The sequence below is a fragment of the Heteronotia binoei genome, chromosome 20 (genome assembly GCF_032191835.1).
Source record: "Heteronotia binoei isolate CCM8104 ecotype False Entrance Well chromosome 20, APGP_CSIRO_Hbin_v1, whole genome shotgun sequence".
Lineage (NCBI taxonomy): Eukaryota > Metazoa > Chordata > Lepidosauria > Squamata > Gekkonidae > Heteronotia > Heteronotia binoei.
The window spans coordinates 12,262,101-12,284,090 of record NC_083242.1 but is presented as its reverse complement, the minus strand read 5'-3'; the positions used below and the strand labels follow the sequence as shown (position 1 = coordinate 12,284,090).

The 21,990-nt window shown below is 48.8% G+C and overlaps 1 protein-coding gene across 3 annotated transcripts; it reads left to right on the top strand.

Annotated features, from left to right (window-relative positions):
- Positions 1-1,205: 1,205 nt before the first annotated feature.
- JMJD8 (jumonji domain containing 8) lies at positions 1,206-21,303 on the top strand. Of its 3 annotated transcripts, XM_060260630.1 has the most exons (10): positions 1,206-1,412; positions 4,885-4,995; positions 6,672-6,764; positions 8,022-8,070; positions 8,401-8,497; positions 11,120-11,188; positions 13,157-13,276; positions 14,234-14,301; positions 15,545-15,679; positions 18,740-21,303. In XM_060260630.1, the coding sequence occupies exons 2-10, from the start codon at positions 4,898-4,900 to the stop codon at positions 18,818-18,820; spliced, it is 810 nt and encodes a 269-aa protein (XP_060116613.1). In that variant the 5' UTR covers positions 1,206-1,412; positions 4,885-4,897; the 3' UTR covers positions 18,821-21,303. The 3 variants fall into 3 exon arrangements, with proteins under 3 accessions (XP_060116613.1, XP_060116612.1, XP_060116614.1); XM_060260629.1 differs by lacking the exon at positions 18,740-21,303 and having other exon boundaries at positions 15,545-16,286; XM_060260631.1 differs by lacking the exons at positions 1,206-1,412; positions 13,157-13,276 and having other exon boundaries at positions 4,890-4,995; positions 18,740-18,879.
- The last annotated feature ends 687 nt before the right edge of the window (positions 21,304-21,990 follow it).

Here is a 21,990-nt window from a genome sequence, read left to right as displayed (position 1 = left end):
AACTCATTGATGTTCAGTGAATTATGTTGGTAATATACTGCTATTTGTGTTTAACGTTTTGTATTCTAATGGAAATAAAAAGGCTATACCAGCAATGAAAGGGGGGGAAAGCAGTGATTGTAAAGAATACACTAAAAAACATTAGCACTGAGCTAAAAGTATAACAATTTAGCTTTGAATAAACTCTAGCAGGTTCAATTCCAGGGGCACCTTTATGACTATCCACGTTTTATTCAAGGTGTATGAGCTTTCCTGTGCACGCATGCTTCCTGACATAGATAGAAAAAGAAAAGAAAAAAAGGATGGGAAAAAAGATTGAAAAATAGCAGGCAGATGTAAGGAAAAAATACCTTTAAAAGCTCAGCAGAAGATAAAAATAAAGGTCAAGGTAGTCCCCTGTGCAAGCACCAGTCGTTTCGGACTCTGGGGTGACGTTGCATCACCACGTTTTCATGGCAGACTTTTTTACGGGGTGGTTTGCCCTTGCCTTCCCCAGTCCTCTACACTTTCCTCCCAGGAAACTGGTACCCATTAAAAGTTAAAAGTTGCAGCACATTGAATAATAGCTCAAAAGAGCCGGCAGATAAACAAAATGGAAGCGGGTGTAGAGACTTGCTTTTACATCTGATCTCCAGCTGGCAGAGATCAGCTCCCCTCGAGAAAATGGCAGCTTTGAGGGGTGAACTTGATGACATTGTGCCATACTGAGGCCCCTCTCCTCCCCAAACCCCGCCCTCTCCCGGATCCACCCCCAAAGTCTCCAGGTATTTTCCAACCCAGACCTGGCCACCCTAAAGCAGGGGCCTCATTTAGAAAATAAAACAAATGTCTGAAAAAAGGGCCTGAAATTTTAACAAAAATGCACCTCTCCCATGAAGGTAGGGATGGAGCATTATAACATTGCAAGGATGCAGATCCTTCCAGGATGCAAATCAACATCGATTGCAGGACGCCTTCAGTTCCACCCCTCCTTTTAGCAATCCAGAGGAGAAAAAAAAAAACAAGCGTGCATGAGAAGAACTGGAAACTGCGCATCGCAGCAACGGTGCTTCCTGGGTGACGTCCTCTCGCGCCCCCGTCACCGATAACAACAGCAGGCTTTGAACATCCCCTGCCTCTTGGTCGTCTGGGGACCAGGCATGGTCCTCTGCGCGCCCTCTGCCCGCTGGGTAATGTAGTTCTTAAAGCCTTCCAGCTCCAGGAAGTGGGCTTGGAAATTTGAAACTTCCTGGCTTGAGAAGCGGACGGTTGCTTGGAGGCGTTTCCAGGGAGAGATGCTTTCAGGACCTTTGGGATAAGGCTGTTTTCTAGGCACGGGTAAGATGCTTTGGACTGCAACTCCCAGCATGCAAACAAAGGCGAGGGACACCCAGTAAGCTGGAAGAGATCCCCCTGCTCCTTGGCTCCGGACGGTGAGTAAAATGGGAAAATGTAAGTCTGGGGGAGGGTGGTGGGTGTGGAGGAAGGAAAGGCTCTGTAAGTCTGGGCTGAAGAGGGATCTGGCTGCCTTTCTGGCCCGCAGAAGCCGGATTCTCTGATCTTTGTCCTAATTTTGCAATAGTGACACGTGGGGCTTCCTCATTTTTTTGGCTGCCTGGGCGCCCATTCATTAGGAGGAAAGGCGAAGCGCTAGAGAGAACCGCTAGAGGTCCTTTTGGAAGCCTCTTTTCAGAATCCCCGGGTGGAAGCAGCCCCAGGTCGCCAATCTCCCGGTTTGGAGCCCCCCCCCCCCACTGCAGGGTTAGCAGGAGGGGGTGAATGTCTGCTGGGTGCATGCTCCATTATAATAGAAATTCGATCCGTGGCTATTTGGGGCTGGAGGGGGGCTGTTTTTTGAGGTAGAGGCACCGGATTTTCAGCATAGCATCTGGTGTCTCTTCTGAAAACAGCCCCCGAGTTTCAAAAAGATTGGACCAGGAGGTCCAATGCTATGAGCCCCAAAAGAAGTTGCCCCCCATCCTCCATTGTTTCCAACGGAGGAAAGGCATTTAAAAGGAATGTGGTCCCTTCAAACGTGATGGACAGAATGCCCTTTGGAGTTCCATCATGCTTGTCACACCCTTGGCTCCTGGCTCCACCCCCCAAAGTCTCCTGGCTTCATCCCCAAAATCCCCAGATGGTTCCTATATCGGACCTGAAAACCCTGCGTTTCTGGGATGGAGTGCTTTGGCCTGTGTGGAAAGGAATTCCTGGCCCTTAAAAAATCAAAAGGAGAGGGGTTTGACTTGCCTTTTATCTTGAAGCACTGGTTTTCAATGTGCAAGGATCTTTTTTTTAAAAAAAAGAAGAGGAGGAACATTTAGTCACGCAAGCCCGAAGCCCTTTAGCCTAGACGCAAACTGACTGCTTTGAGTCCTAGTTTGCAGGGGTTGCCAACCCCCAGGTAGCAGGAAAAAAGCCCAAAGGCATCCACAAACAACCCACCTTACTATGGAAAACTTTATATAAATAAATACTTATTAAAGAGACAATAGTTGTAATAATTGACAATAGTTGTGGGGGCCGCCTTAGTCTGCAGAGAAGAAGTTTAGCTATTGCTTTGTATGAATGATTCAGGATTAGTGAAGCTTGTTAAAGCCTCAGGTGAAACAGGGCTACATGTGCTTTCCTGTCGCTCAATTGCGCTCTGCTGCTCATGCAAAACAGCGGTGTACTGCTTTTCTTTTGTACATCTTCCCGGCTTTAAGAATTGCAAAGTTGCGCTGTCGCCTTAGCGGAATAACGCTGTGAATTCTCCTATACACACCTTCCTGGCTGAAAGGCTTATCATCTTCTTGGAATTGTACTTCACGGCTTTTCAAGGTACTCCCCGGACTTCTATCAACGAGAAAGGAACTTCTGATTGAAAGATAAGACTTTGTCTTTGGGGGATCGTGTTCTTGTCCTTGTTTATGGTTTTGTAATTATGTATTACAACTATTGTCTCTTTAATAAGTATTTATTTATATAACGTTTTCCATAGTAAGGTGGGTTAATGAACATAGGAAGCTGCCTTATACTGAATCATACCCTCGGTCCATCGAAGTCAGTATTGTCTACTCAGACTGGCAGCGGCTCTCCAGGGTCTCAAGCTGAGGTTTTTCACACCAATTTGCCTGGACCCTTTTTTGGAGATGCCAGGGATTGAACCTGGGACCTTCTGCTTCCCAAGCAGATGCTCTGCCACTGAGCTACCGTCCCTCCCCGTATTGTTCATGGATGCCTTTGGGCTTTTCCCCTGCTTTACTTTTCCACGTTGCTCTTTGGGTTTCTCAACCCCCAGATAGCAGCTGGAGATTTGCTATTACAGCTGAACTCCGGGGGACAGATCAGTTCTCCTGGAGAAAATGGTTGCTTTGGAAGGCGGGTGGAGTGGCAATGTGCCATGCCGAGGCCCCTCCCCGAACCCCGCCCTCGTCAGGCTCCGCCCCCTCACAATGCAGAGCTTGCAACCCTATGACAAGCTGTTCTCTTCATTATGTTCTGCTGTGGTGCCAACCGACTGAACCCGGAGAGAGAGAAAGGAATTTACTTGCTGCAGTTACTGGGACTCCCTGCCCAGCACTGCCTTAGTACAGCAAACCACTCCCTAATGCAGGGGTGTCGAACTCATTTGTTATGAGGACCTTGTTGGGCCAGGCCATGTGTGTACCTATTTAAGATTAGGTAGCAGAGATATAAACTTTATAAAGGACACAGACAAGCACAATTAAAGATTTTTTTTTTTTTAAGCTTAAAATATTAGCACCTGTTGGTCTCAAAGGTGCTTTCTTTGTATTTCTCCCATGGGATCCAGGGAACTGGGCAAAGGAAGCTCTGGCTCTTTCCTTCCTTCCCCAGGGGACCAGGAGGGAGAGGAGTCTCAGCTAATAGAAGGAAGAGAGGCTTGGCTCAGTAGCTCTGCTGTGCAATTGAAAGAGCTTAGCAAAGGAAGCTCTCCCTCTCCCCCTTCCTCCCCAAGGGAGGCGCCTCAGCTAATGGAGAAAATAGAGACTTGGCTCTGTAGCCTCTGTGCGGTTGAGCAAGCCTGGCAAAGCAAGCTGTGATGCAGAAGGAAGCAAGAGAGAGGGAGAAAGAAGCAGGCAAGAGCCAGTTGCTCGGGGGCCTGATAGGAGTCCTCTGGGGGCCTGATTTGGCCAACAGGCCACATGTTTGACACCCCTGCCCTAATGGGTGCAACAAAGCAGAGGGGGCAATAACCTTTCCTCTTTCCAGCCATCGAACACATTTCCTCATTTGTGCAAGCCAGAATGTGATGCCCAAGGGTGTGAAGCCTTGTGTGTCAAGTCGACGGATTCAAGAATGAGTCAAAGTTGATACTAAGTCTTCATTTATTGATAACCAGTACTCTGGCACAAGCCTCTAGCTTGCTAAGAATGAAACCAATACACTGATACATGGGTTTTCATTCCTACGGGGGGGGGGGGTTACAGGAGGAAACATTCACACACAACTACTAGATACTTTCTAGGCCGATGGCTAGCAAATGCCCTTGAATTGTTATGCAAGGCTTCCTCCCACCTCAGGCCCTAAGAAGGCGCCGACTAGTTTCCTTCACCCCAGTTACAAATCAAAATACGAAAAAGGGGGGAAGGGAAGCAACTAAGGTAGAACATTAGCAGCAGTGAATCCATTATGATTTTAACGGGGCCTATTGCTTAGGCCATGATCCCAGGTCTTAAGTCATTATTAGTCGATCTTGACATTGTGTGTTTTTCTACAGTTGTGCCCGAGTTCCTCATACCCTGTGCAAATACCCATGTTATGTGTGCCAATTCCTGTAAGTTTCCAGGTGTCGCTTGAGCACTTGGGTTTGGAAGCTTTTTACATAAGATATCCATTTTGGTTTTTTTGCAACTACCTTTACTTGACCAATTAATCGCTTTGTGTTACCCCGTTACACAGGATCTGGGGACAGATGGGCTGGAGAGACCCGTTCTTCCTGCTATCGCTTGTACTGAAGCATTTCCTGGTATTTCCCGAAGTTTTGGCATCCCTGGAATCAGATGGAGGCTGGTAAATCAATCAAAAATAGATTTAATCTCCTCTCTTCCCCCTACAACAGCCCTGTGAGATAGGCGGTACCGAGGGAGAGCTGTGGGACCAACGTCAACCAGCAAGCTTTGTGGCAACGAGGAAATTCGAACTCTGGTCTCTCCAATTCCAGTTTAGGACTCTAATCGCTATGCTGTCTTCCCCCAAGCAAAAGTCTCCTCCTTGAACGCATGAAGCTGCTTTCTACTGAATCCAGACTTGAAGTCCATCAAAGTCAGTCTTCTCTACTCAGACTGACAGCTCCTCTCCCGGGTCTCAGACTGAGGTCTTTTCACAACACCTACTCCAGGGGTGGCCAAGTTTCTTAAAGTAAGAGCCACACAGAATAAACGTCAGATGTTTGAGAGCTGGAAGGAAGAGGTAGAAAGAAAGCAACTTAAACTTTAAATGCATTCTCCAAGCTGCCAGCTGGCTTAGCTTGGAGAAATGCCTTCTCCAAGGCAGCTGATGGAGTGATGGGGGCTTCAAGAGCCACACGATATGTATGGAAGAGCTTCATGTGGCTCCCGAGCCACAGTTTGGCTACCCCTGACCTACTGTGCTCCTTTTTAAAAAACTGGAGATGCCAGGGATTGAACTTGGGACCTTCTGCATGCTCTACAACTGAGCCCCAGCCCTCCCCACTTGAGACCTTCTGCTACATTTCTAACCTGTGGCCCAGAAATGCCATTCCCTGTTAGAATTATAGCCACTAAAACCTAATGCAGTGTATAAGCATGTAACCTTGTCATCATGGCTGTATGCGCCTCTATTTGATTCCCCCCCCCCCCCAATCCCTGCTAATAGAAAACATGCATGCAAGGGAAAGGGGTTCTAGCCCTAACCTTCTCCCTGCTTGTTTTTCTCTGTGCAGGGAATTCTCTTTGACTCTAGAGTGGGGGTGGCCAAACTGTGGCTTGGGAGCCGCACGTGGCTCTTTCACACCCATTGTGTGGCTCCCGAAGCACCCTGTTGGCTGCCTTGGAGAAGGCATTTGTCTCTTTAAAACACTTAGCCAAGCCAGCTGGCAGCTTGGGAAATGCATCTAAAGTTAAAGTTGCTTTCTTTCCACCCCTCCTCCCTTCCCCATCTATTTTCCTTCCTTCCCTTCTTCCTTCCTGTTCAAAAGAGAACTCCTTGAATGAAGAAAGACATAAAGTCAGGGCTTTTTTTGAGCAGGAACGCAAATTAGGCCACCCCCCTTCCCGATGTAGCCAATCTTCCAAGAGCTTACAAGGCTCTTTTTTGTAAGCTCTTGGAGGATTGGCTACAGCAGGGGTGTGTGGCCTAATATGCAAAGGAGCTCCTGCTAGAATTCCACCCCTGTTAAAATTGTTTTCTTTCTACCTCTCACTCCCTCATCAACCTTCCTTCCTTCCTTTAGAATATGACCCAGAGGCAGGCAATGGCAAGCCAACTCAAAATATCTCTTGCCTTGAAAACTCTGCAGGGTCACTTTGTCAGCTGTGACTTTGGGGGGGGGGCGGGGAAGGAACCTTCAGCCGCCTCTTCCTCTGCCTGTTGCCCAAATTCATACAATCCAGGCTGCTGATTTTCCTAGGTGGATGCTAGCTTATGCAGCATTAATGCATCCAAGCCTCATTCCTACCCCCAAAATAAACCAATGCTTTTTTCCTGGCTGTATTTCCGTATCGCAGGCTGACTAGCAGGCACTCCGCTCTATCGGAAGAGGAGAGCTGCACCGTGGAGAGAAGAGACGCCACCCTCACTTACGCCCAGTTCATTGAGCAGTTGAGTGAGCCATCCCATCTTTATCCTCCCCTCTTGTCTTGCATGCTTTTAGCAGCAGGGGGCAGTATCTACACAATCGGGGGACTGGGTCTCCATCGAGACAGTCTGCTCCCTTGCGACCGAAATCTTTGTAACCCAAATAATTTATTATTTGGAGAGCCAGTTTGGTGTAGCGGTTAGGTGTGCGGACTCTTTATCTAGGAGAACCGGGTTTGATTCCCCACTCCTCCACTTGCACCTGCTGGAACGGCCTTGGGTCAGCCATAGCTCTGGCAGAGGTTGTCCTTGGAAGGGCAGCTGCTGTGAGAGCACTCTCCAGCCCCACCCACCTCACAGGGTGTCTGTTGTAGGGGAGGAAGGGAAAGGAGATTGTGAGCTGCTCTGAGACTCTTTGGAGTGGAGGGCGGGATATAAATCCAATATCTTCATCTACCTCACAGGGTGTCTGTTGGGGGGAGGAAGGTAAAGGAGATTGTGAGCTGCTCTGAGACTCTTCGGAGTGGAGGGCGGGATATAAATCCAATATCTTCATCTACCTCACAGGGTGTCTGTTGGGGGGAGGAAGGTAAAGGAGATTGTGAGCTGCTCTGAGACTCTTTGGAGTGGAGGGCGGGATATAAATACAATATTTTCATCTACCTCACAGGGTGTCTGTTGGGGGGAGGAAGGTAAAGGAGATTGTGAGCTGCTCTGAGACTCTTCGGAGTGGAGGGCGGGATATAAATCCAATATCTTCATCTACCTCACAGGGTGTCTGTTGGGGGGAGGAAGGTAAAGGAGATTGTGAGCTGCTCTGAGACTCTTTGGAGTGGAGGGCGGGATATAAATACAATATTTTCATCTACCTCACAGGGTGTCTGTTGGGGGGAGGAAGGTAAAGGAGATTGTGAGCTGCTCTGAGACTCTTCGGAGTGGAGGGCGGGATATAAATCCAATATCTTCATCTACCTCACAGGGTGTCTGTTGTGGTGGGGGGGGGGGTGGGAAGGGAAAGGAGATTGTGAGCCGCTCTGAGACTCTTTGGAGTGGAGGGCGGGATATAAATCCAATATCTTCTTCTTCTAAACCCTAGCAGTTGAGCTCCGTGCGCCCCTCTCTGTCGCAAGGGGCAGCGTCTCAGTGGAGGCATGTGCCTGGAAGCAGCGGTGTACATGCGCCCCCTAGAGGGACAGGAGGAACACAACTCAGTAATCTGTGATTGTCCTGCATTATATATATATATATATAGCATTGCAGATTTCTTCTTGATTTCCCAGGTACGCCTTCTCCAGGCCAGTGATACTCCAGGGAATAACCAACAATACAGTGAGTGCCTCCCCCCGCCCCCCCCCCACTCCCCAACTGTAGTTTTAGGTTAAACGTGGCTGGGGCCAAAATGGTGGTTCTGTATGAGCGTCCGAAGCTGCCTTAATGCTAAGTCGTACTGCTGATCTATCCAGCTTGATACGGTCTGTTCCGATCCTCAGCAGTTCTCCCAAGGGCAGCTGCTGGGAGAGGCTCTCTCAGCCCCAACTACCTCACAGGGTGTCTGTTGTTGAGGGGGGGAAAGGTAAAGGAGATTTGTAAGACGCTCGGAGACTCTGGTTGAGAGAAAAGGGCAGGGTATAAATCTACGGTCTTCTTCTGCATCTGCAGGAATTCCAGGCCTACTGCACCAAGGAGAAGCTGTTGGCCAGGTTTGGAGATCACCTGGTCCGACTCAGCACAGCCAACACCTACTCTTATCGCAAAGGTGAGGACAGCGGACCTCCAAACTCAGTTCAGTCGGCTTCCCTTGCTGAAGAGCTGAAATGTTTTGCCTTCAACGGCCCGTTTGAAATGCATCATCGCTTTATTAGCCAGCTGGAAATTGCGCTTATTCGAATAGCTTCTGTCTCCTGCTCCGCAGCCGGGAAGTTTAATTGTTTTAACGTTTTAACGACATAGGGGTTGGGGGGTTGGCCTTGCAATGGCTTTCCTCCTTCCTCTCCGGTCGGGGACAAAGGGTGGCTATTGGGGGTGAGCGATCCCAGAGGCACACACTTGATTGTGGAGTGCCTCAGGGAGCAGTTCTCTCCCCAATGCTGTTTAACATTTATATGCGCCCCCTTGCCCAGATTGTCCGGAGGTTTGGGCTGGGCTGCCATCAATATGCAGATGACACCCAGCTCTATCTACTAATCGATGGCCAGCCCGGCTCCGCCCCGGGGAACCTAGATCGGGCCTTGCAGGCTGTAGCGACGTGGCTCAGATTGAGTGGGCTGAAGCTGAACCCAGCGAAGACAGAGGTCCTTTGTGTGGGTTGCGGCGCCCTAGGAGGGGAAATAGCTCTCCCAACCTTTGAAGGCGCACCATTGAAATCAGCGCGCTAGGTAAAGAGTTTGGGTGTTTTACTGGAGCCTTCATTATCAATGGAGGCCCAGATAGAAGCCACTGCCAAGTCAGCATTCTTCCACCTGAAGCGGGCAAGGCAGTTGGCCCCCTTCCTGGAGCGTCGCGACCTCGCAACAGTGATCCATGCAACGGTCACCTCAAGATTGGACTACTGTAATGCCCTCTACTTGGGGCTACCTCTGTGCCGGACCCGGAAGCTGCAGCTGGTGCAGAACGCGTCGGCCAGGCTACTATTGGGGCTCTCGAAATGGGAGCACATACGGCTGGGGCTGCACGGACTGCATTGGCTGCCAATTACCTACCGAGTCCAGTACAAAGTGTTGGTTATTACATTTAACGCCCTATATGGCCGAGGACCAGCCTACCTAAGGGACTGTCTCTCCCCATATGAACCCCAGAGGGCACTGAGGTCAATGGGAAAAAATAAAATGACCATCCCCGGGCTGAGAGAGGGCAAGCTCCAAAACACCAGAGCACGGGCCTTTTCAGCTGCGGCTCCTGCACTGTGGAACCAGCTTCCGGAGGAAGTGCGGGCCCTGCGGAACCTTGACCAGTTCCGCAGGGCCTGCAAGACCGTCCTTTTCAGACAAGCTTACACTGATATCGAATGCTGAGTTGCTAGGGATAAAGGAACCGCCATCTATAATATTATTATGGAATTATTTAAACTGGCAGAACCAGCGCCAGAAGATTTTTATTGCTGCCAGATACATTTAACTTAACTTAAATTATGTATTTTAATTCTATTAACGGGTTTTTATGTTTAATTTTTAATTGTTAAATTTAAAGTTTTACCTATCTATGTAAATGTATGAAATGTTGTTAGCCGCCCTGAGCCGCCTAGGCGGGGAGGGCGGGATACAAATAAAATCTATTATTATTATTATTTTATTGGTCTTAATGTAGCAATTTTGACTGCTTGTGTTGTAATTCGCCCTGAGCCTGTTTGCATGGTAGGGCAAAATATACATTTACTCAGGGGTGGAATTCTAGCAGGAGCTCCTTTGCCTATGAGGCCACACCCCCCCTGATGTAGCCAATCCTCCCAAGAGCTGACAAAAAAAGAGCCTTGTAAGCTCTTGCAGGATTGGCTACATCAGGAGTGCGTGGCCTAATATGCAAAGGAGTTCCTACTAGAATTCCACCCCTGCATTTACTAAATAAATAAAGGTATTTTTCCTGGCAGCGCTGAGGCTGGGGTGGGGGCAAGCAGTCTGTATATGCATATGCCTCCCCCCCCCCCCACCAAGTGCTCCGGTATTTGTTATAAGGAACGTGTCAGCTGCTGCCTTTTAATTTTTCCTTTCCCTGAAGATTGAAATTGACTGGACCAGAATTGATTGGACTAGAAGCTGCTGGTTGTCTGGTCTAGTGAACTTCAACTCTCCCAGGAATTCCATAGGATGAAGTGAAGCCCTTGGAATGGCGGCCCGTGGACTAGACAGAGCCAGCGTGTTTTACAGTGGCTAAGAAATGGTTCCACTCAGGGCTTTTTTTGAGCAGGAACACAGTTCTGGCTGGGTTGGCATCATAGGGTGTGGCCTAATATGCAAATGAGTTCCAGCTGGGCTTTTTCTACAAAGAAAGCCCTGATTCCAGTGCCTCTTAAGAAGGGTCATGAGGGGTGCCTCTTGGCCTTTGTGGGAAATACAGTGACTGCCACAGTCTTTTTCTTTTTACTTTTGGTATTTATTTTTGTATTCTCCTTTACTTTCCCTGCCCCCACAACAGACACCCTGTGAAGTGGGTGGGGCTGAGAGAGCTCTGACAGAAACTGCCCTTTCGAGGACAGTTCTGCGACAGCTATGGCTGACCCAATCCCAGCAGGTGCAAGTGGAGGAGTGGGGGAATCATACCCGGTTCTCCCAGATAAAGAGTCCATGTACTTCATCACTACACCAAACTGGCTCTCAAACTGACAGGGGTGCCCTTGGGCCTTGAGGGAGGAGAGGTCTTTTAGCATCCTCTTTTTCTGTTCCAGTCGACTTGCCCTTCCAGGATTATGTGGATCAGTTGCTGGAACCGCAGGATCTGGATTCCCTGGGGAGTGGTGAGTTGGGGCCTTCCTTCCTCTTGAATGATGCGGTTTCTTCAACTCCAGTTCTATTCAGAAACAAGAGCCGAGCTTAGCCCGATTCCACCAACTGACGTTTGCTGATTAAATAGAGGCTTTGTGTTCTGAGACAGTGTTCCAGTTGGTGGGGGGGGGGAGCAGACCTTTGGCATGACTCAGCAGACTTCACCTCCCAAGCCTCTAAGCCAGGGGTCCTCAACCCCTGGGTCACAGTTCAGAACCGGGCCGTGGCCTGTCCTTAACCGAGCCGCCCAGCCTCGCCCCCCTTTGTGGCCCCCCACAGCCTTGCTGCCCCACCCCCTCGTGGAACCTCCTCTCTCTCTTCATTGGGAAAGGGGCCGTGAAGTACCTTCTGGGCTCTATAAAAGCCGACCCCCCCCCCCACCGATCACCTGATCTGTGGGGAAACCACACGAACCAGCAAGCAGCTGCCGCTGAAAAAGCTGCACTGCCCTTGCTTCCTTCTCACTTCCTTCCTCCGCCCAGGAAGGAGGCAAGGGCAGCACGGCTTTTTCAGCAGCCACTGGCCACTGCTGCCGTGGTTTTGCGCAGTTTCCCCACCAATCAGGTGATTGGCAGGGGGGGTGGCCTTTACAGAGCCCGGAAGGCACTTCATGGCCCCTTCATGGCACCTTCCCCAGCCTTAATATTGTAAAAATGGAGGGAGGAGGAGGATGAGGCGCCACAGGTGGGGGTGGGATGCCGAGGCTTCACGGTGCTGCAGGGGTTGAGGCCGAATTCGGTGCCCCCACCCTGCCGGCCCTGGGGCCATGGTGGGCCGGTCCACCCTGGGGCCGGTTCCTGGGGCCAAAAAGTTTGGGGACCACTGCTTTAAGCTACAGAGTCTTGTGAGCAGAAATTCTACTTTGTGAGCTACTGGCATTGAAGTGGAGAGCGCTTGTTGCGCTTAAGCAAGAAGAATTTATTCAAAAGCTCCTAGAAACTGCAGAAATGGACATACTCTCTCTTAAATTAAAAGATGGCAATATACAAGAAAATAAAAAGACCTGGCAACCATTGTATGATTGGTTAAGTAATACATGAAAAAATAGGGTATGAAACAAACTTTCTACAACCTTTACAATTGTGGAGATAATAATATTTTTATGTATATAAGATGTAATGATTGGGCATATGTATACTAGATAAGAGGTTAACAGGATGTATTGTAATAGCAGTAACTTGAAAGATGTAATTGTAAGAAAAATAAAAATGTAAACTACAAAGGAGTATTAACAAAATGTTTGGACAATATAAGAGATTAATTGAAAAGAGTAAATATAAATGTTAATGTGATAAAGATTATGAAATAATAGTAAATGTCAATTGATAAAATGAAAGGAAAACGGAAATGGAAAAGATACGCGCTCTCCCCTTCCAATCCACTTTTTCCTTTTCCCCCTCCCCATAACTGAAACTTAATAAAAATTTAAAAATAAGAAGTGGGGAGTTTCCGCATAAATTAGTGTGCTCTGGGGTCATCCTTCCTAAGCTAAAACAAAAATGTGTGAGCTGGAGGCTAAAAATCTGTGAGCTAGCTCACGCTAACTCAGCTTAGAGGGAACACTGCTCCCAAGTTAGTTCAGTTCAGTTCATTGATACGGCATGAAGCCAACCGAAAAAAGTCTAATAATTTAAGCGAATTTAAACCTTGAATGGCAAAATTATCCATGGTGAAAACAGAATAGTAAAATTAATAAATATCAATAAAATCGAGATATGCATTTCTCATACAAAGATGAGCGTTAGAGAACTTGTTTTGTAATATTCTGATTGGCCCCAGAGAGGCGACAGATGCCCAGAGCAGGCTCTGAAGGGCCGTATGTTTGACATGTCTGCTTTAAGCAGTATGCCTTTCTGGTTCTCAAACTTCAACGTGTTTGTTGGTCTTTAAGGTGGCACAGAACAGCTGCAAAAGGGTTAACTTTATCTCCTTTTCCACAGAAACCCTGTACTTCTTTGGGGACAATAACTTCACAGAGTGGGGGTCTCTCTTCCAGAAGTACCGCCCCCCTCCATTCCGGCTCCCGGGCACTACCGGAGCATACAGCTTTGGGATTGCTGGTCAGTTTGAACCCATCAAGCGGGATGAGAGAGCTGGGCACATTTGAGATGTCTTGGGGGGTGGGGAGGGGATTCTTTGAAGTGCCTAACCCTTCCCGGGCCTTTTCTGAACCCACTTCTTGGGTGTTCCATTGTCCAGTGGCAAAATCACACTGGAGGATAAGTCTGCTTGCTGTGGTGACTGAGGGGAGCCTCCACATTCAGGCTCTGAATCTCAGAGCCAGTAGGCAACATCAGGGGAAGGCCTCGCCTCAGAAAGCCAGTGTTGTTGGCCCTCTAGAGTAATTGCTTGGCCGCTGTGTGAGACAGGATGCTGAACTAGATGGACCACTGGTCTGATCCAGCGGGGCTCTTCTTATGGCCTTATCAGGAGAAGGACTCTGCCTCTATGCCCTGTTGTTGGCCCTCCAGAGGAACTGGTTGGCCACAGTGTGAGACAGGATGCTGGACTAGATGGACCACTGGTCTGATCCAGCGGGGCTCTTCTGATGTTCTTGTGAAGGCCTCGGCCTCTCTGCCCCATTGTAGGTCCTCCAGAGGAACTGGTTGGCCAGGTGTGTGAGACAGGATGCTGGACTAGAGGAACTGTTGGTCTGATCCAGCAGGGCCCTTCTGATATTCTTATGGACTTATGTTCTTAACCTTCATATTCAGAAGCAATAATCTTCTGAATCCCAGAGCCAGGAGGCAACCTCAGAGGAAGGCTTCAGCTTCTCTGCCCTGTGGTTGGCTGTCCAGAGGAACTGGTTGGCCCCTGTTTGAGACAGGATTTTGGACTATACGGATGACTCATCGGATTCAGCAGGACTCTTCTGATGTTCTCCCCCTCCCCAGTTCTGAAAAATCTGTTCATCTTTACAATGTCATTCTTGGGGTTTTTAGCTGCAATGGACTCAAGAGGCGACTTGGTGGAATTTCTAATTTCTCTCTCTTCGTCTCCTCTCTCATCTTCTTCAGGCTCCGGCTCAGGGGTGCCTTTCCACTGGCACGGGCCGGGATACTCTGAGGTGATCTTTGGCAGAAAGGTGAGTCTCTTAAACGGAGATGGGCTAGCTCTCCAGAAAAGGCCAACCTGTTTCCCCTCCCCCACCCAAACTGCAGCTGTATTTAAAACTTCATTGGTCTTGCAGGTGCCCCTGGACCAGGGGTGTCAAACATGTGACCTGTGGGCCGAATCAGGCCCCTGAAGGGCTCCTATCAGGCCCCCAAGCAACTGGCTGTCATCTGCTTCCTTCTCCCTATATCTTGCTTCCTCCTGCATCACAGCTTGCTTTGCCAGATTTGCTCAGTTGCACAGGAGCTACAGAGGAAGGGGGGGGGGGAAGGCAGAGCTCGCTTTGCCAGGCTCTCTCAATCACACAGCAGACCTACTATGCCAAGCCTCTCTTCCTTCTACTGGCTGAGGCTCCTCCCTCTCCTTGTCCCCTGGGGCGAAGGAAAGAGCCAGAGCTTCCTTAGCTGTTCCCTGGATCCTGTGGGGTATATACAAAGAAAACACCTTTAATGCAGAGTGCTAATGTTTTAAGCATGTTTTAAGGGTTTTTTTTTAAATCCTTAATTGTGTTTTTATCCTTTATAAAGTTTATAGCTCTGCTACCTAATCTTATATAGGCACACACATGGCCCGGCCGGACAAGGTCTCATTTATGTCAGTTCCAGCCCTCATGACAAATTAATTTGACATCCCTTCGCAAGACAGTTCCTCTTGGGAGAGCTGATTAGGGTTTTTGCTCGGGATCGAGCCTTGGCATTTGAGGATTAGCTGCATATCCAGATTGCTCAATTGCCCTGGGCATTCTGTTTGCTGTCCCTGCAGCTTGGCTTCCTCTCTGTCTTGAGCTCTCTGCAGTTATTTTACCCTTGTGCACACTTTCTCGTTGCGATGCCCTCACGGTATGGATCGTATTGCAAGGATGGGAGGAGTTAGTAGCCTGGGTCTGTGATTTCTCAAAAGATCAGTGAAATGACACATACCGAGCTAGTTTGGTGTAGCAGCGAAGCGCGCGGACTCTTCTCCGGGAGAACCGGGTTTGATTCCTCGCTCCTCCACTTGCAGCTGCTGGAATGGCCTCGGCTCTGCCATAGCTCTTGCAGAACTGTCCTTGAAAGGGCAGCTTCTGGGAGAGCTCTCTCAGCCCCACCCACCCCACAGGGTGTCTGTTGTGGGGAAGGAAGACAAAGGAGATTGTGAGCCACTCTGAGATTCGAAGTGGAGGGCAGGGTATAAATCCAATGTCATCTTCTTCTTATTTGTCTCTCTCTCTACAGCGCTGGTTTTTGTATCCCCCAGAGAAAACACCAGAGTTCCATCCCAACAAGACCACTTTGTCTTGGCTGCTGGACACATACCCTTATCTGCCCCCCTGGGAGAGACCCATTGAATGCACCATTCACCCCGGAGAGGTAACTGCAACCACAGTCAAACCACCGAAGCATCCATTTTCGAGAATCCAGCCACTGCTTTGTGCCTTTGTACTTTGGATGCTAGACTGCATCAAAACGTAGGGCGGCCCTTGATGACGGTTCAGGAGCTTTGTCTGGCGTTGTCAGGGCTAGAAAGTCATCAGAAGCTATTGACACCCATGCTTCTGGGTCCATTTTGTCTCCAGGCTCGGGAGCTGGCATGCCTAAGAGAGCACTGTCCTCCTTTGACCTTCCCCAACCCCCCAGGAACCTCTCAAGTCTAGCATGGGGGCCTAGAGAGGTGTTCTCGGTGGCTCTCTCACAGCTGTGTGATCATCGACAAAACCGCAAGCCTACGTGTCTTCAAGAAGCAGTGCAAATGGGCTTATTTGTATCTGGGCCAGGGATTAGGTAGAATAATTAGCGTGCTGTTAACCTTCTGCGATTGGGCGAGTTGGACGTCCATGTAATGAATATAATTATGGCTGAGCGTGATTCGTAGGCGGGACAAGGAATAATAATTGAAAGAAGGGGGCATTGATGTAAACCTCAGGGATTACACCCATTTTGCCCTGGTTTTGTCATTTTATAAATCTGCTGTAAACCCATTCCATGCTTCCCTGGTTTATATAGAGATTATCTCCTCGATTGGAACAGAGCAAACCTTCCAGCGGGGAGATTCTCCATGGGGCCGCTCAGCTTTGCAATCACTGGGTTTTTTTTTTTTTATAATCCTTTTACAGTTTTTCCAGTCGGTCACTCGCCCAGACGGCAAAAGTGCCCCTTGAATTCTTTCCAAAATCCAGCCTCTCAAAAACCCCTGCTTTGCGGTTTCTTGGGTTCTTTTGGCAGCATGATTTATAGTACTCGTGGCCACCGAAAAGAAAGCTTGCCGGAAAATGCAGCGCAGTTGAGTTTGGTGTTATCTCAGTAAGCCAGAGAGGGAACGGAGTTGGACTTCCTGGTCCAAGTGTGATGATGTGTGCGCTGATTAAAATTGTGAATTCTTCTCAAAAAAGAAAAGACAGGTACTCACGCCAGGTTATGAATCCGAGAGTCAGAAGGGATCTCCAGGGTCGTCTTCTCCAACCCCCTGCACAATGCGGGAAATTCACAAGTGCCGCCCCCTGCTCTCCCTCTCATGATCCACCTAAGTCCGCAGAATCAACAATGCTGTCAGATGGCCATCTAGCCTCTGCTTAGAAATCTCCAAAGGAAGAGAGCCAGCCACCTCCCGAGGAAGCCTGTTCCTCTGAGGAACCACTCCATCAGGAAGTTCTTCTTAATGTTTAGTTGAAAACTCTTTTAATTCCCACCCGTTGGTTCTGTTATGACCTTCTGAGGCAACAGAAAACAACTCTGTACCATCCTCTATAGGACAGCCTTTCAGGTACTTGAAGATGGTGGTCAGATCACCTCTCAGTTGTCTCCTCTCCAGGCGAAACATCCCCAGCTCCTTCAACCCTTCCTTATAGGACTTGGTCTCCAGACCCCTCACCATCTTCCTTGCCCTCCTCTGGATACATTCCAGCTTGTGCATATCATTTTTAAAACGTGGTGCCCAAAACTGAACACAATACTCCAGGTGAGGTCAAACCAAAGCAGAGTAAAGTGATAACCATCAGTTCACGTGATCTGGACACTATACTTCTGCTGATACAGCCCAAAATTGCATTTGCCTTTCTAGCTACCGCATCACGCTGCTGGTTCATCTTCAGTGTATGGTTCGCTAAGACCCCTAGATCCCTTTCGCACACACGACTGCCAAGACAAGGCTTCCCCATCCTATGATAATACATTTGATTTTTCCTACCTAAATGCAGAACTTTGCATTTCTGCATTTATTTCTGCACAAAGCTGCCCTATACTGGGTTGTCTGATCTAGCTCGGGGTTGTCTTCTCTGAATGGCTGCAGCTCTCCCCCGTCTCAGACAAGAAGCACAAAACACCAACATACCTCAGCCCTCCCCAGTCGTCTACTCAACAGCTTCAAGAAGGGGTTGGAGAAACATCTGGAGCAGAGGTCCATCAGTGGCTATGAGCCACAGCGTATTGATGGAACTCTCTCTCTGGGGCAGTGATGCTCTGTATTCTTGGTGCTTGGCGGTGGGGCAACAGTGGGAGGGCTTCTAGTGTCCTGGCCCCACTGATGGACCTCCTGATGGCACCCGGGTTTTTTGGCCACTGTGTGACACAGAGCGTTGGACTGAATGGGCCATTGGCCTGATCCAACATGGCTTCTCTTATGTTCTTATAGTCATCTTCAAGAGGGGATTGGATAAGCATATGGAGCAGAGGTCCATGAGTGGCTATTAGCCACAGCTTATCATTGGAACTGTCTGGGGCAGTGATGCTCTGTATTCTTAGTGCTTGGGAGAGCTTCTAGTGTCCTGGCCCCACTGATGGACCTTCTGATGGTGCCTGGCTTTTTGGCAACTGTGTGACACAAGAGTGTTGGACTGGATAGGCCATTGGCCTGATCCAACATGGCTTCTCTTGTTCTTATGTGACACAGAGTGTTGAACTGGATGGGCCATTGGCCTGATCCAACGTGGCTTCTCTTATGTTCTTATGCGACACAGAGTGTTGGACTGGATGGGCCATTGGCCTGATCCAACGTGGCTTCTCTTATGTTCTTATGCGACACAGAGTGTTGGACTGGATGGGCCATTGGCCTGATCCAACGTGGCTTCTCTTATGTTCTTATGCGACACAGAGTGTTGGACTGGAGGGGCCATTGGCCTGATCCAACATGGCTTCTCTTATGTTCTTATGTGACACAGAGTGTTGGACTGGAGGGGCCATTGGCCTGATCCAACGTGGCTTCTCTTATGTTCTTATGCGACACAGAGTGTTGGACTGGAGGGGCCATTGGCCTGATCCAACGTGGCTTCTCTTATGTTCTTATGTGACACAGAGTGTTGGACTGGAGGGGCCATTGGCCTGATCCAACATGGCTTCTCTTATGTTCTTATGTGACACAGAGTGTTGGACTGGATGGGCCATTGGCCTGATCCAACATGGCTTCTCTTATGTCCCTTTCTTCTTCCTTCTTGGCAGGTCCTGTACTTCCCGGACCGCTGGTGGCACGCCACCCTCAACCTGGACACCAGCGTTTTCATCTCCACATTCCTAGGTTAGGAAATCCATTGGGTGTCCTCTGGGATGCCAGTCGTTTTCTCCGGCAGCTAAATGAAGAAACTTGATTTATCTCTTTGGGACACACAGCCAGCCCTGCTGGCTCTCTTGGACTCTCTCGTGTGGCATTGTGTAGCTCAGGTGTGAGCGGAAGGAATATTGTGGGTGTTTTGGCCAGTTTCCAGTGGACAGGCTGGGGTCTGCGGGGATGCTAGGTGGCCCTTGACCTGACCTTGCCTTGTACTATGGGTGTTCATAACCAAAACAGAACTCAAAGCATCCCTCAACATTCATAATCTTTGGATGACTGAGCGCTCACGTGAGTACGGTTGCTTTGTCTATTGGAAACACGATGGTGGGAGATAAAAACCGGGCTGCTCAGAGTGGGCTAGCGCTCAGAATGGCAGAGGATTCCTAAGAGCCCCCCTCCAGCCCTGATCTGGTTTGATGGGTGCTTCCTGAATTGGCTGAATGTCCTTTGCCATTAGCTGTTCCTCTGAGGAACCACTCCATCAGGAAGTTCTTCTTAATGTTTAGTTGAAAACTCTTTTAATTCCCACCTGTTGGGAATTAAAGCTTGCCCTTCTCGATCCCTGGTCTCCAGGGCTTTTATTGCAGCTGGAACTCCTTTGCCTATTAGGCCACATACCCCCGATGTAGCCAATCCTCCAAGAGCTTACAGGGCCGACTGTAAGCTCCAGGAGGATTGGCTACATCAGGGGTGTGTGGCCTAATAGGCAAAGGATCTCCTGCTACAAAAAAAAATCCCTGCTGTCTTCCCCTTCGCATTCCCCTCCCAGTGTCTTAGATGACCCATAGAAACAGGGCTGTGAATCAAATGCCTAGTTTAGGACCTTGGAAAATAGTTCCTGTTCAGTTCCCAGCTGACGTCTGTCTGCTCATCCCCCCCGGGGTAGCTCTTCCCTAGGTGGACAAAAGGCCCGTCCTGTAGAAATTCACCCTTTTTAAAATGTTCACCCTTTTTAAAAGGGGCTTTTAAAATGTTCCCCTCCTAGGCCTAATCGAGCAAACAGAAAGCCAGCCCCACGACTCCCAAGTGACACGTGCATTTCAAAGCCCAGGACCTTCTTTTGCTCGATGTCGATTTGCGCTTAAGGCGAGAAGGGAGCAGACGCTGCCAACGTATTCTTCCTGGCCCTGCTCCTGTGCTTTTTAACAGCCGCTTGGCATGAACAAATTTAGCACGCGGTTTGTCTCCATTCTGAACTGCATGCTAAATTCGTGCATACCAGGCGGCTGCTTAAAAGCACAGGAGCAGGGCCAGGAAGGATAAGTTGGCAATGTCAATTCCTTTCTCACCTTAAGCGCAAGTTGACGTGTTGTGCTAGAGACGCAGGGGCAGGCCTGTTAAAAACTTAGCGACTCATCTTACTAGCACGAAATACAGACGCTCAAGGTTCAGGTTTTTTTTTCCTTCTCCCTGCCTCATCCTACTCGCACTTGCCTTACCCCATAAACCGCTCAGTGAGCAAAAGATTCTTCCCCTGCAATTCAGATCATTGTAGCTTTGTAAACGTTTGCCCCCACCCCCTCCGGTTTTTGTTTTAAGGACCACCTGCAAATTTCTAGCTGGCTAAGACAGAGCAAAGGCAGTGAATACACCTGGCAGACAGGACAGACGTTGTCTCATCTTAGAATGCCTGAAGTGAAATTTTAGCCAGTGGCTGCTGGTCTGAAGTTCAGACGCTCCAGCTTATTCGAGCTGATCTCCTACACAAAGAGAGGTTGAAGGACCAGTTTCTAAATACCCCCCCCTCCCCGGTTTCAAAACCAGAAACTGTGGTCACACCAAAGTCTTCCTTCTCTGAAAGCAAGGGACTCAATCCAAACCGTTAAAACGTAACAGGCAGAGGATTGACACCAGTTACTTCCTTTTCCTGCTACAAACCCACCCAACTCTGGGTTCCAGAACTAATGTTTGGCCAGCTTACGGGGTTGCAGTGAGAGGCAGGAGAGCAGCAGAAATCCCCGCCTCCTTTTAAGAAAATTGTTCAGGTGTCTTTACCTGTATGGTCGGACACAGGTCAGTTTTTGGTCTTGTGAAAAAGGCAGTGAGGAAACGTAATTCCACAACCCAGAGCGGTCCTAAAAATAGGCTATACGAAAGCAACAGCACTTGGTTGAAGTCTTCCCATTTTGCCAGTTTTGGATTTCACAGAGCTTGGCGCCGGATAGATCCAGGAGGTGGAACCTTGTCAGTCGCGGGGTGTGTGTGTGTGTGTATGCGAGTGTGCTTTTTACACTTTGCTTCTGTTGACCCTGACAGCCTGTGTCCAAAACCCCTCCCCCCAAAACATATGCCCAGCCGTTGGCGGTGCTAGCAACAAAGTCTGTGCTTCCCAAACCAGCTATTCCCACTTGTGCTGTTTCTCTCCAGCAGTACCGTGGCACCATCTCCTGAACAAATGCACTAAGGACGGAGAGAGGTCCTGTCTTATTTATTAAACGGAGTTGTAGCACCACGACTTGGGCGAATCTACTGTGATCTTTGGGTGTTGCGTATTCAAAAGCTAAGCCACCGTCTCAACTTCTTTCTGTGTTTTGGTGACGACGGAACAGGCGTGTCAAGCGAGTCCTGCCGTGGTTAAATGAAGGGTTTTGAACGTATAAATGGGAATTATTCTTTCAAACATCCACTCCAGCAGGCAGGGAGGCTCCACCAAACAGGAGCGCCGGCTGCAAGAAGTGCTTTTTAACTTGGCTCAGTGGCGACTTGGCTATTATTAGAAATAAAAGTCTAGGGAGATGAGCTAGCAGCAGAGAGAGCCAGGAAAGAGAGAGAAAATAAAGATAATAAAATAAATTAAATAAATATAAAAATAAAAATAAAGAGCACAGCAGCATTTTGTTCTCTTGGCCAAAACGGGAAAACAACTCTGGTTTAGCAAAAAGCAGGTTGACGTGTTCAAACTAGATGCGAGTAACAGCCACTTAAAACGGCGCATTGCTGCTTCAATGTGTTTTTGAAAAGGGACAAAGATTGAGCTTTAAACACAGACAGCCTCTGTATATTGCAAGGGTGGCCAAACAGCAGCTCTCAAAGCCCCCACCGTCCCGTTGGCTGGCTTGGAGAAGACATTTCTCTCTCTAAGTCACTTTTCCAAGCCAGCCGATGGTTGCAGAATGCATTTAAAGTTAAAGTTGATTTCCTT